Source organism: Dendropsophus ebraccatus, chromosome 4, assembly GCF_027789765.1.
Source record: "Dendropsophus ebraccatus isolate aDenEbr1 chromosome 4, aDenEbr1.pat, whole genome shotgun sequence".
In the NCBI taxonomy this organism is placed as follows: Eukaryota; Metazoa; Chordata; class Amphibia; order Anura; family Hylidae; genus Dendropsophus; species Dendropsophus ebraccatus.
Genome location: NC_091457.1, coordinates 133280436 through 133295620, shown reverse-complemented (window position 1 = coordinate 133295620; position 15185 = coordinate 133280436). Strand labels below are relative to the sequence as shown.

General features: G+C 41.4%; 1 protein-coding gene across 2 annotated transcripts in view; it reads right to left on the bottom strand.

Moving 5' to 3' along the window:
- LOC138788791 (protein Wnt-7a) overlaps window positions 1-14053 on the bottom strand; it is a 51009-nt gene extending 36956 nt beyond the window's left edge. Inside the window, exons 1-2 of one of the 2 annotated variants that reach the window (XM_069967072.1) lie at window positions 13457-14053; window positions 1768-1994 (exon numbers count right to left, since the gene is read on the bottom strand). In XM_069967072.1, coding sequence (XP_069823173.1) covers window positions 1768-1994; window positions 13457-13527 — 298 coding nt within the window. In that variant the 5' untranslated portion in view covers window positions 13528-14053. Of the gene's footprint in view, window positions 1-1767; window positions 1995-9765; window positions 9833-13456 lie in introns of those variants that run through there. The other variant, XM_069967073.1, reaches the window with a different exon arrangement.
- Between the last annotated feature and the right edge of the window lie 1132 nt (window positions 14054-15185).

Sequence of the window (15185 nt, the reverse complement as noted above, 5' to 3'; positions counted from 1 at the left end):
CGGGTCGATGTCGTCACAGCAGGGGGCGGTCCTGGTCTCCTTCCTCTTTGCTTTCTTCCACACCAGTGAATTGGAGAGGAAAAAGGCTGCTGGTTTACATGCGCAGCAGCAGTTTTTTCATTGGCTTGAGCGCATCACATGGCTTCCAGCTTGCTCAGCTTCCAGCTTGCTTCCAGCTTGCTTGCGCTCCAGCCAATAAAAAGGCTGCCGATGCGCATGCCCACCAGCAACCTTTTCTCTCCCATTCACTCGACCCAGACCCGGAAGTGAGGACGGCGGCCGAAGATGGCGGGGACGCGGCTGGCGGGAAATTCGAACAGCGATAGTCACCGGTGGGATGGTAAGTATATTTTCTGTATATGTCTATGTGTTTCGTTTTTTTTTTTTGGGGGGGGGGGGGCGCCGCAGTACCCCGTTAACGTAGTGCATACGTGTTTTCAAACTATATTACTGTCGTATTTGGGTTTGTTTGTTTTTTTACAGTGTGTGAACATAGCCACATATTAATGTTTGCCAGAATTATTTGGCCAATATACAGTATGTGATTGTTATATCAACTTCATCTGCTAGGATTCTAATATATAAGCTTTGAACATTTTAGATAATGACCATTGTTGGAGATGTAAAACCCATACAGGGACACTTTCTCATATTTGGCTCACTTGTCCTAAATTAAACAATTATTGGTCTATAGTTACTCAACATATACGCAACATATGTGGTTGTGATATCCCTTTAGATGCTACCCTTATACTCTTATGGGTTCCATCACCTACATTTACTCCAGCCCGTAACCATCTCCCTACATTTTTACTAACAGCAGCTAAATTGCTAATCCCTCTCCATTGGAGAGATGAATCACCCCCGACATTTAAAGAATGGATTGAAAAGACTCAACAAATAGCTCGCTTAGAGGAGCTATGCAGTTGGGAAAATGGTACCCATGATAAATTCCTTTCCATTTGGACCCCTTGGCTTACCTTCTATAACGGCTATCTGGCCTCTCCCTCTACCGAATCTTAGAAGTTGCCATAATTCTAATACAAGCATGTCACAAATATATCTACAACCTTGTTCTGTAACTCTTAGCAACATTTCACAATAGCGTCTTATTAATCTACAGTGTTATTTTGTTCCGTTTCATTGTGTTTAGTTTTTCTATGTTTTACATATTGTTTCCTTTTTACAATATGATGTTATTGTTATAGGAATTTACTATTATGTATAGTTCCTACCTCATACTGAGCAACTGTCTTCTCTAGCAGTTATCTGCACAAAATTTGTTAAAAAATCTATATGACTCATAGAGCTTGTTATTATGCCATTTTCACTTTCAAGGTCCTGCGAGACCTTTATGTTTCAACCCGCTCTTTGTTGTTCTATGTTTCATCTTCTTCAATAAAAATTTGATTGGAAAAAAAAAGAACAAATATATACTGTAATTAAATAAATAAACAAACAAACAAAAAAAATGTAACAAATAAATCATAATAAATAAATAATAATAAATAAATGCATTGATATATTCAGTTTTCACGAATCTACAGAAAGTCTGGAGAAAAGAAAGGAAGACAAACCTATTGCATTGCAAACTTCTCACTGATGAAAATTCCTGACAATACAAAGAACAGACTTTGCTAAATGACCTGTAGAGATTCTGCGTTGATCTATCCACAGTGTGTGTGACCCATTTTTTAAGCTGATGGACTAAAACAGATAAAATGATTGAAGTGTCAACTGTACAGTATCAAGTCATTGGTAACATACCCACTTTCAGCTCTTTCCCAAACACTGTCCTTTCTCCCAGGGCAGAACAGTTCCACCGTCCATGTCTGAACTGAAACTGACACTCATTGATCCCCATCTGTGCTCCTTCTCCGATCACAATGATAGCATCAGGTCTGTTGAGACAGATAGTCCTCTGTCTGGGTGCCAGGCCTGGAATCTTACTGCAAATCACGCTGGCCCCCAGTGCCACCACAGAAGAGAAGCCTCTATTATAGGAGACAGGAGAAGAAGTAACATTAGTACCGTCAGTTACATGGTCTGAAGAAATCAATCAGAGCTCTGTCCCCACACAATGTTATCTCCTTGTCTGAAAACAAACACTCACTATGTGTAATGTACAGGTATGTCGAATGCACCACTGCTTTATAAAAGGAATTATATTGCTTGGCTTATTATTTTTTTTATTTAAATACTTATATTACTATCAACTATCTAAGGCTATGTTCACAGAATGTCAAAAATTGAGAAAAGGTGCCCGATTTTGCAATTTAAAATAAAGTCCGTCCGCGATTTAACTGTCCGCAATGGTAATGCATTGAAGTCAATGGGAAGAATGGCGTCCAATGCACACAATGTATGAATAACGGACGTTTTTACCGCAGATGTCAAAATAATGAACATGATCATTATTTTCGCACGTCTTTTGCAAACAGCGGACATTTTTTATTAGTAGTTCACACACAGTTTTTCTTCTTCCACCGTTCTTACTATTAAATTCAATGGACTTTTCAATTAAGCCACTCCCAAAGGCCAATTAGTATTCCCAAACTAGAATAATGTGCAAACACCAGTTATGGCACTAACGGGAGGCCAGACAGCTAAATGACGTCTGTTATTTTAGACTCAAAATAACGGACGTCATTTTAAACGGAGCAGAAAAAACGTTGTGTGAACATAGCCTTATAATCACTATAAGTTTTTAATGTGAGATATTACTTAAAAAAACAGTGCCCAAATATTGTACCAATATCAGCGTTGCTTACTTTAGGGCACACTGCCATATTACAGATCCGGCCATGTTTACACAACGTATGTTTAGCATAAATCACGACCGTTGTTGCAATTCACCTGGTGGTACACTCACTTTAAAGCATACCTGTCGACAAGTGTTTTGAAAAATAAATAAATGCAGGCTTGCTTGGGCAGTGTCTGTGATCCTTCCTAGACCTTTCCTTTGGCAGCAATTAGCCCCATTCCTCTGCTCACATTATCTGCACTTCTCCTAAACTCTAAGAGCATGTACAGGAAGGGATGTCACCTGCCCTCACAGCCTGCCAGGTAAGGGCAGTAGAGGAGTGCAGTAAGGAAGGCTCCAGGAGAGAGACAATGACTGTAGCACACAGGGTACTATCTTCATATCAGTCCCATAATATTTTATAAGGGGTTGCCGAGCACATTAAAAAGATTACCACCTAAAACAGTAGTCCTATCCCGAGGAATGCACCATAACCACTGATGTAATTTTTAGCATAACTACTACTCCCATAATGACCAAAATATCGGGTAATGATTGGAATTGTAGCTGTTCAGCAGCCCTAGCCTGCAATACACTAATTTACACATAAAATGACCTGTCATCACTGTAATAAAACACTTTGCCAACTTGTCAAACTCTGTCAAACAAGACCATTCATGTACACTTGACACTGACACACTAGCCATGCCAGAAGGACAATCGCATAGTAAGCATTCGCCCACAGCTCACATTAGAGCATGCCACACACACACCCTCATCCCAAGCTGCACATGTCCCTGTCATGCAAGGCAATTACCATGCAAGTAGGACACTCACTTACATCTGAAATAATGGTAGACTAGCACACACACCACAGAAACTCATCTCATTTCAGTGAGTGTGCAAAAGACTGGGACTGCACTGGTCACTTCATTTGTTTGGTCTCTTTTTTGAAACAGGAAAGACCAAATATTGTTAAGTAGACACCTGCATGTTTAAGGCTGATTTAAAGGGAATCTGTCAGCACCCGGGCCCTAGCCAAGGTGGCAGGACCCTAGTGAGTATGGTGTATTTTGGTAATTTGTCCGTGCAGTGGATTATGCACAATCCTACTGTAATAAAGTCTGTAATGAAAGAATAATCAATGCTGCCCAGCCTCCTGCTCGCTCAGCTGTCAGTCAGTGTCCTTGATTGCAGATCAGTCCTTAGAGTGGTGGTCTAGGGGTAACTCACCTGTCCATTGAAATTGAGTGGATGGCCGCCATTTAATGGCAAATAATTGCAGTTATTTTAAAACAATGACCATTATTTGCTATTAAATGGCAGCCATCCACTCAATTTCAAAAATGTGTGAACATAGCCATTTTGTGTTTTCAATCCACTCCCGGTCTGAATACTGAGCAAAAATATTGTGAACATAACCCTTAAAATGGTACAATAAAGAGAAAAAATAAATAAATAAAGATCTATATTTCACTTCCTTCAGGGGAATTGAATCAAAGGTGAGTTTCCCCTAGCCCATAGCAACAACACATTTGGGCTCAGAGATTCAACTATATCTGAGTGTTTCTTTCATACATAAACTGCCTGCAAAGGACTGATCTGCAATCAGAGACACTGGCTGACAGCTGAGCGAGCAGGAGGTTATTGATTATTCATGAAGAGGAGGGAGGAGGAAGAAGTGGTGAAGCATGCCAGAGTGTGGCACAAACAACACTTTGACACTTCATTACAGTAGGAGACCTGATAATCCACTGCAAGAACCAATTACCAAAAAGTACCACGTTTAGTAGGGAACTGCCAGCTACAGCACACTGTCAGCACCTTAGGTAAGGCCTGGGTCCTGTCAGATTCCTTTAAAGCATAGAACATTAAAAAAAAAAAAAAAAAAAGAATGTATATTGAATGAATGCAAAGCTACTTGCAATCAAAACTCCAATTTAATTAATTTAAAAAAAAATTGTGAAAGTGCCTCTTTAAACTGGATGTACCGCCTTCTATATACCAAGGGTTGAGAATTCAAGCTGTTAGCAATAGCGAGCCACACTATTTATTGGATGATAAAGGGTTATCACTTGGCCATCCAATACCAATAAGAAGTTGCCCAATCAACTGATGGTAGCGGGTATGGTTACTAGAACCCCTGGAATATTACCATTACCAATACCAGCCAGAGATGTAGTATTAGATAATTCAGCTAATTCAGATATATTGTTGACCATGTAACAGATAGTATGGCCAAGCCAAGACTCCCAGGGGAGAGGCAACTCTTTCCAGTAGCTCCTTACTCTGTTCAAAAGAGGTGGTTCCCAACCAGAAGACCTCTATCTATGACATCCACATGCCAAATAGGATGGGACAATATAATTTATTTAGGTTGCCGTCACAAGTTTTTTTTAAAACTGACACTGTACTTTTTGAGCCACAGCCAGAAGTGGATCCAGTAGGAAGCAAAAGTATAAGTTTTCCCGTTATATTTCTCATTCCTTTTGAATACACTCATAGTATTCCCATGACCTTTGCATTAGCAAAATGATTTTCTTTCAGAGTTTGGCCCCTTGGTGTCCCTGTAATTGTGAGAGTGGTTGCCTAGTTTCCTGACCAACGATTGTCCCTGAAAACATGTATAACTTCAGTGGGAGACACAGCAAAGCCCAGATGATTCTGCTAGGCACTGCTGCGTCCTCGTACCGATCCCAGCCACAGAGTCCCCGCTTCAATTATCGGCAGATGAGTAAACCCCTTTAAGGAATCCCCAGAATCACACGTTTTAAAGACACGTGTAAAGAAACCCCATTTTCAATGCCCTATTAAGAAAATTATGAAGCAAATAGAGGGGAAACCCTAATTCAGGCTCCCCATCTATTAGCCACAGAGAAGAGGCCCTAGTGTGCATTACACAGAAAGTCCTTTGATTTTCATAACTGTGGAATTCCTACTGCTTCCTGTGGTGGCGCTACAAAGCAATTTAATGCTTGTTGTTGGGTTTCTACACAGAGAAGGAAAAGGTACTAAATAACTTCTGATCACACATAACCCACATCTTACTGCTGTACCGACATGTTGTGACATGACTTACTCATTGACCTTAGAAAACACTACAGCAGCCGAGATAAATGCTAAATGCATGTACCAGAGCAATGAGAAGCAGTGCTGTCTATCACTACGAGGGATGGCATTTACTAAGTTGCAAGAAGGAAAATGGATTTTGTGATTGTTAGTGAATAGAAAGATGGTGCTGCCTTACAGTACAAAAAAAGGGTCAATACTGAATATTGCATGTGAGCTACATCAAAAACAGCAAGATGTAGTGCGCCATTGTGTACAGATACTGAAGATGAGCTCCTGATGCATAGAAAACAACCGTATTGTATGCAGGGACAATAGAAATGATAGAGCGGGCAGAACAAGAGAAGTTATCCCCTGCAGCTGTCTAAATACGAAACTATGAAGAGACAGCGAGAATCACATTTCTACACTACACACAATGAAAGTCTAAAAGGGCGGAAAAATTTTAAACGGGAACAAACAAAAAAAATCATTGTTACAAATAGTAGGCTACATATTAAAGGGGGACACCGATAGAAATGGAAATACCCTGTAATTTTATGTTAGGAAGTCCTGAAGACAACACAAAAAGGAAACATTGTAAAGGCCCTATTACACTAAACGATTATTGGCCTTATTCGTCTGATTACCGGCCATTCAGGCTGATAATTGTTAAGTGTAATAGCACATGTTCAAAGGCAACGATCAACCGACATGCACAACATGTCGAAAGACCACAATGTATGCAGCGATCGCCACTGACTTCAACAGCCCACCCGAACAATCTAAGGATCGTTCGGGCAGCCCCTCCTTCTGCTTCCCACTCTCTGTCTGTGTTGGTATGTGCCTGTCAGCTCAGCGCTCCCCCGAAACATCGGGCCATGTAATAAGGCCTTTGAGCCATATGAGGACCATGTGCATGAGCCCTACATAGACTTTTATGCCTATTGTATTACCCCACATTTTTGTACCCCATACTAGTCTGCATGAAAAAAGACGTGTGCCATGTTCCATTCGACCCCTATCATAGTGTCCAGTGCTGCAAAGAGTAATGCTTCATAGCAAAGTGCCACTAACACCTCGCCATTATACAGACCCCCTACTCATGGTTTTGCTGTTGATCTTTTAAAAAGACACATTGGAGCTTTAACTTTTTTCAATTTTTTTTTTTAAATGTTGCATGGTAGGCTGAAAAATTTACGGACTTTGTGTGGTAAAGAGTCAGGACCATAAAAAAGCCGGAGAACATAGATGTAGAGAAAAGGCCCATAGTAGGCCATGGGTGAGGAGTGACATGCACAATGTCTGTACTGGGGGTGATGTGTATAGGTCCCACCTCTGGGGGATAGGTATGTAAACTGTAAGCATAGCATTATAGTGACCATTGAGGGCTATAGGTATTATTTATCAGTACCTTCCTTATGAATCAACCATGCTTAATAATAAATTGTCCTACTTAGTTAACCTTTTGTCTTCCACTGAATGCCGCAAGAACAATGACAAGTTCCATTAGATGCACACATAGAGCAGCCGGGGATTATCTAGATTTGCTGCTCACAACTTGTTTTCCATGTTCCAAATTTGTTACTAAAGAAGCTTCCCCTTTCCTAAAGTAGCTGGTGGTAATCACCCTGATGACGTAGGAAGGAAAGAGTGTGGACATTTTGTGGACATTTGAACCTCGCCTTTCCCTATCAGTTTATGTGTGAGTGTTTTTTCTGCTTTTTTTTTTCTTTGCTATAATTATAACACAGATTAAAAGCCGGAGGCTCGTGCCAAAACGTGACAAACACTTCCTGAGTTATGAATTAAAGACTGTACGAGAGAGTTCAGCACGGCCTACAGTATGGCCAGCTCTCTAGCTATGACACTCGGGCCTCTCAGTAATAGGGATGTATAAAGTTTTTTTTTTTATATAGTGTTTAATACATTACATGGACAAACTTGAAGTGTAAGCTTATGAGGCTATGTTGACTGTCGAAATATTATAGATGTCAAATATTGTCCTCACATAGCCATGGATCAGCTTATGCCCCTAGTTGCCCATGGATGTAAAGACTTGCTCTTCCAACACACAAGTGGATAGCTTGGTATTATTGGTATTACTGTTCACTTTCTGGCTAGAATGTTTGCCTTGTATTGGTCCACATAGGAAATCCAGCTGAGAAATACACACAACACTATTATGTATTTCTAGTTTGCTAATGTAGATAACTAATACCTTGTTTCTCAGAAAATAAGACCTACCCTGATAATAGGACCTAGCTTAATTTTGCGGGCTTTTTTTGAGTAGACTTAAAATATAAGCCCTACTCCAAAATTAAGTCCTAGTTACAGTCAGCTGACCAGATCCTGACACTTGGTGGCTAAGCATCAGCCAATCATTGCCTGATTTTTTATGCTCCGCCCCCCAGCCTGCTCAACACAAGTTGCAGGGGAGGCGGGAGTGGTGAGCAGATGCACAGTAGGGGACATTAATTATGGGGGACGGAGGGTACCAACTACAGAGGAGAGATGTATAAGTATGCGGACTACATGCAGGGGGGTATGTATATAGTATGGGGAAAAAAAACTATGGAGGGACGAGGGAGGTATACAGTATGGGGAGCACCTGCTGAGGGGGAGATATATACAGTATGGGGGGAGAACTATGGAGTGGGTAGGGAGGTATACAGTATAGGGAGCCTTACTGCGGAGGGGGTATGTATACACTATGGAGGAAGTACTACATAGGAGGGAGGGAGGTATACAGTATGGGGGGGAAACTACTGATGGGGGAGGTATAGTGGAACCTACAGTATACAAACAGTGGGACATACAGTAGGGCGCATAGCTACAGTGTATAGTGGGGCTACAGTGTAGGGGCATAACTGTGTTTCTGAAGAAAAAAAATAAGAGCTACCCCGAAAATAAGCCGAAAAAAAATAGGATCCTGTCTTATTTTCAGAGAAACACGCTAGCATTTGGCCATAGTACAAAATGTGTAGCAGAGACTCCATCTACCAGGTGCCATTTATAATACTAGTGTGCCCTTAGGTGATAGAGGGGCCTTCTTATGTAATATTCCTAACTACTGGGGAAAGCGTGTGGATAGAACAGCTACCCCTCCGTTCCCTATATGCACACCACCACTAGCTTGGATAGTGATATTACTCCTGCTGGGGTTTATCACCGTTATGAGTTCCCCAGTAATTCTGACCAAAGTCACAGCTATTTTTTAATAAAGAGAATAATTTGACAACAACCAAGTGTCTCATAAATAAAACTATTCATTCTGACTGTCTACTGAAAATCTAGGACAATGTGATGAATGCGCTACGCAGTGATGTATTATTCATTACTCATCAGATCAGCTAATACGTTTCATAATTCCACAATCAATAAAAATGTCAGAATGTCATGTTGGTACCACAGACATAATAGTTATTATTACGAGGGCAGATCTAGAAAGGACCATCCTGACCATCCCTACCTGTAAGAAGAGTCCCGTGAAAATTCTATAATTTGATCATAAAGATTGACCATGCTGGGGTACATAGCATTCAACTTTAATTTCTGGTGAAACTTGGTAGTAAAGGTTCCCATACACCTTACACTTTAATTGGCTGTACCCGCTACTCGTGGTGGGGGTGGCTGTCAGTATAAGAGTATGGGGTTCTTTCAAGCGACCATTTAACAGATAGGAAAATCATAGATCCAAAATCACAGCCAACCCCTTTGTTCTGTGAGAAATAAGCCTCAGTCAGAGTGAACGTTCCTGTGTCTGGGGAGGACAAGTGGCGTACGGGAGAGATAACTGACAGCTGAAGATTTATGGCCAAATTTAGGTCTTACACGTACCGCAAAGTTGTCCCTGACTGCGATTCGCAATCACAGATCAACTTAGTGCTCAAAGACTTCTATTGTGCTTACTAACTCAAAATCAATGAAAATGGGTTTTCTAAACTGGACAACCCCTTTAAGGTCTCACTTACAATCTGTACAGAGTCATTTTGGCTTCATACCAGCGTGTCTCCATGCAGCACCATGTTACAGAGACATTGGGGGAGATTTATCAAACCTTATGCAAATGACCAGTGGAGCAGTTGCCCATGGCAACCAGATTGAAGCTTTCATTTTTCAAGGGCCTTTTTAAAAATGAAAGCGTGAGTATTTTGGTTGCTATGGGCAACGGTTCCACTGTTCCTTTATACAAAATGTGCTAAACCTGCCACAATCCCTCATCCATACTACTATTCTTGTAGATAAAATATTAAACATTCGGAGTTACAGTATGGCTCCATAGACCATGGGTATACTGGGACTCTACATAACTTAGATATCTTTTCCAGGTGCTTCCTCTAATGTCTTATGTGTTCATCATAGAGTACAATAAAGTCCTGCAGCCGTAATACGGACCCTAAAATGCAGCTGTCTAACAATATTCTGAAATGTGCCTTAAAGGTGTGTTTCCATCTCTGCTTGTGTCTCTTATTAATAGCTGAATGCTTGGGGTCCTACTGCTGGGACCCCCAAGATCACGAGCACTCACAACACCTGCGTAGCACCATGGCCTGCTTTCCATTCATTGTCAATAGGGCCACTAAATGCTTCTGAGTGCTGAAGTGTTTGGTGGCTCCATAGAGAATGAATGGAGTGGTGGCCATACAGGCACAGTGATCGCCTCACTCATTAGAGGGTGTTTGCATGCCCGTTCTCGGGATTGATGGGGGTTCTGGTAGTTGTACCCCCAATTATCAGCTTGTTATCCCATATCCTATAAAAAGGGTATAACAAGCTGAGGTGGAAATATCTGTTTAACCTGCATAAAACCATGAATACGCTGATTTGCTTACCCAGTATATAGAGATAAGCGAACCTGGAGCATGCTCGAGTCCATCCGAACCCGAACGTTTGGTATTTGATTAGCGGTGGCTGCTGAACTTGGATAAAGCCCTAAGGCTATGTGGAAAACATGGATATAGTCATTGGCTGTATCCATGTTTTCCAGACAACCTTAGAGCTTTACCAACTTCAGCAGCCCCAGCTAATCAAATACCGAACGTTCGGGTTCGGATCGACTCGAACCCAAACCCGGTTCGCTCATCTCTACCAGTATAACCATTAGTTACATTATATTTTACTCTCTGTTCAGACATCAAACAAGAAGCAATCCTGTGATGTAAGCAGTGGAAAGCAGTGCATTGTGGGAGCTCAGCTGACAGCTACAACAGAATGGAGCCTACTTATTCTCTCTTCTAGAGAAAACCAGCACAATTTTGAGCAAACAGCAATGTATGTGAACAGAGAAAATGTAAAAATTCTAAAAAAAAAAAAAAAAAAAAAAAAGGAAATGTATGGTCAAAGAAAATTTTATATGGATTCAAACTGTAAAAATTTCTTCAAAGAAGAATTACTCTTTAAGAGTACAAACACACACAGCAGATACGCAGCAGATACGCAGCAGATTTGATGCTGTGTTCAGTTATTTAGATCTAATCTGCTGCGTATCGCAGCAGTAAATACGCAGCGTATATGCCGTGTGTGTTTGTACCCTAAATCATTTTTAATTGGGCACTAACAGTTTTAATATATTGAAGGGGGAAAGTCAAAAGTTTTAACTGGTTGGGGTCAGGGTGTTAAGTCTAATGTAAGTCTATTGGACGCATGTCAGAGAGTGCAGAGAGAAGCACCCAACAATGCACTTCTTCCTGCTTGTTCTGGCAACTGGTCAGGGTTAAACTTCTGACATGTTTATAGTATTTGAAAACACGTTAAGAGATCTAAACCATTGATGTCCAACCTGTCCAGCTGTTGTAACGCTACAACTCTTCCCATACCCTGATAGTGACAAAGACTTGAGAGCCTCAGGTTAGGGATCACAAAAATACACTAAAGAAGGCATGGGGAACCTTCGGCCCTCCAGCTGTTGCAAAACTACAATTCCCATCATGCCTGGACAGCCAAAGTGCTTCAGCTGTCCAGGCATGATGGGAATTGTAGTTTGGCAACAGCTGGAGGACCGAAGGTTCCCCATCCCTTCGCTATAGTATAGAAAGTCCCGTGTAAGCCATGAAAGACCTATCAGAAATCTGAATGGAGAGAGGAGATACAAGCAGAGCGCTCTAGAACTGTGATATGTTCAGTGTGAGTCAGAGGAAACTTTCCTTGATGGATCTATGAAGTTCATTCAGATCTATTATATATGTCATTAATTAACCGAGAAAGTGACACCAGGGCGGTCAATGATTTACTCCACTTAGGATACAATTATAGACTGACAGACACTTCCATTCATAACGCTGGTGGTTTGTGCAGGAGTGATGCAACCTCTGTTATACTCGCCATAGATGTAATGATTTTTCCCAACAAAAACATGAAGAGTCAAAAAAATAATGAAGAGTCCAACGAGAATGGCTCCAGGCTCCCAGGCCGCAATGCAAAATCTGGGACCCCACCTAGCAAGTGCCATTTATAATACCGGTGTCTACCTAAGTCACCAAGTGCCCTATATCTATACCCATCCTCAAAGTCAAGTATCTAATGAAAATCCAAAGACACAAAAATAGGGGGGAGGGGAAATTTATAATTTGCACCATTTTCATGCAACTTTTCTAGCCTGAACTATTTTTTTTTACCTGTGGATTTCTACACCACCCACCAAGTAAAGTGAAATTGCAAAAAGAAAAAAGTGACGTTAAAAAAGTTGCAAATAATAAATATGACTGAAAATCTCACTCCAGATAAGCCATGCCACCAACATCTATCAGAAAGTGAGACTGCTGCAAATGTATAATGAATATGCCAAGGTGAAGAACGTGACAATGTAGTGCAAATGTCTCCAAAATATAACGCATAACCTTAGTCTTCTTGTAAACTGCTACACCAACATGATGCGATATCCCCCCTATATATTGTCAGGGGATGTTAAGAATGATAGGTCATCCTTGGTCACATCTACAGTATATAAGTATAGAGCTTATATCTATTTATTACTCTCATACATTGTATCTGCAGAATAGGCTCTGGACCATGGTGGGTCCCCTAATCATATGCTTCCCTAGGGACAGGAAACCCCCTGGATCAGCTGATCTCCCCAGGAGAGTTTCTTCTTCAGTTCTTGATTTCCCAGAAGTGACAAAAATCATTGTACTGTCCATTGAGATCAAAAGTTTCTGCATTATTTTCTGGTCCTGCAGAGCTGTAACTCACTGGGGCACATGGGGGACATACATCTACCATCTATCAGCCTGATCTGACATAATATGACACATGAAAGGAGGCTGCTAAAACTTTGAGCTCACTATGTACAAATAACACAGAATCAATAGGATAGAAGACAAATAGTTGTGTCTGTGAGTATAAATGTATACAAATATGTCAGATATATAAGTGCAAAGACAGCTAGAATCATAGAAAGAAGTTTGAACTTTGTCGGTGGGTGCAGAACTACAACTACCATCATATCCTGACAGATGCCGGGTGTTGTAGTTTTGCAACGACCGGAGAGCCACAAATTAGACACCATCACTATAAAGTGTGCATCCCATTGCAAAATCCCCATAAACTAGTGCAAAACTTTCATCCATGAATGAATGGACCATGCAGCCAGCAGCAGCAGCTGAGATGTCACTGGTCAGCATCTTAATGGTCAGTCCCAGTTGTCACCAGTGTCACACCACTTACCCTATCTTAATGTAGACAATCCCCAGACTGAGAAAGATATGAAAAATCCAGCGTCTCGTCTTCCTGTTCATATTCCTTGCTTAGGGGGGCTTCACTTAGTGATCAGTGCTGACAGTTTGGGGGGATCTCCTAGACCAGATAGGGGAGCTCCAGGTCAAAGTATCAAAGACACAGCACAGCAAACCAAACCCACTTTAGTGATGTGATCAGGCAGTTTTAGTGTTTGTAAATCCCAAGAGAAGCTGAGCCAGGATCAGTCAGTGAGTGCTGCCCACCCCCCTCTTCTCTGCCTCCTCTGCTCAGGGGGTCCTGGGGATTTGTATGCAGGTCACACTTGGAGTATGTAATGATGGGAGTGTGCAATACACCCACTAGTGATAATGCAGCACCATCAGCCAGCACATGTCTTCTTGCACTGTCTTCTCACTCTCTGGGGGTGTGGATTTGAAGTGTGCAGGGTAAAAAAAATAAAATAATAATAAAATAAAAAAAAAAGCAGAAGATGAAGATAACTGCAGAACATTCACCTGTTGCCTGAAGCTCTGCAGCAGCTGTGTCCCTGGGCAAGGGCAACAAGCATGGTGCTTCCTTAGCCTGGGTTCTCTTCATGTGATAGTCAACAGGTAGACTGTGCCTGAGGAATACCTGGAGCTAGGAGGACACTGGGATCCTGTTTCATTGTGCACATTCCTCTGGTGTTGTGAATCTCAGCCAGTGCTGTCAGGGAGGGATGCAGATGGGTGTGTGTAGATATTGGTGTTCCTCTACTGTAGTATGGACAATGCTGCAGGGGGGGGGGGGGTTATATCTGTTTACCACTCATACAACTGTCCCTCCCTCTGCTCCTTTGACTTAAACTTTTTTTTTTTTTTGTAATTTTCTGTGGCTTCCTTCATAAAGTTATGTTATGTTGCCCTGGGATATTCTGACAGTGCCTACTGCACCTTCTCCCCCCTCCTCCTCCTCCTTTGTGAGTCAGTGACAAGGCAGCAGATGAGGAGGGAGCCTGCACCCGCCACCCTCATCTATTGAGATCTTATCAAAATTTATTAAAGAAAAGCTAGACAGCACCCACAAAGAAATAGACCATTGTTGTCTGAAACAGATGCCTCCCTCACTTAGTTCTGATTGATTGACTTAAAGACCATAGGAAAGACTCCTGCTCCTGGCATGGATAGTAATTCAGGTGCAGGGGGACAGGGCTAGTCATCCCTATAGGTGAACTTGGAGGAGGGGGGTGGGGGGTGAATTACCTAGGGCTGTATTCATCGTAAAGAAAGCAGGATTGCGCTTTACAGCCATTGCCCTTCAAATAAAGACAGTAGTAAATGTAGGTGTTATGTCGTCTTCTCCTGTCAAATTGTTTAAAAGAAAAGTTATTCTGTTTTTTTTTTTTGTTGTTTTTTTTTATAAAAAGTTATTTATGGAAAAAGCTGGATGACAACCAAGGAGAAATCCTCTTTTTTTATATTTTCTGCTACACTAGGCAGATATTCCTTTCAGAGATCTGAGAAAGCTGGGTGACAACCCTCATGGGGACTATGGTGGTGGCTGCAGTGGTGGTCGGGAATACAAAGATAAATAATAAAAAAGATAAATACAACCCTATAGCAGCTTGAGAGGAGAGGGTGACAAAGAAAATGACCATAGCTGACGATGTTAGGTGACATGAAAAAAAGTTTAAGCATATCTATATCACTTTCCATAGTGGTAACATAACAGAGAAAAA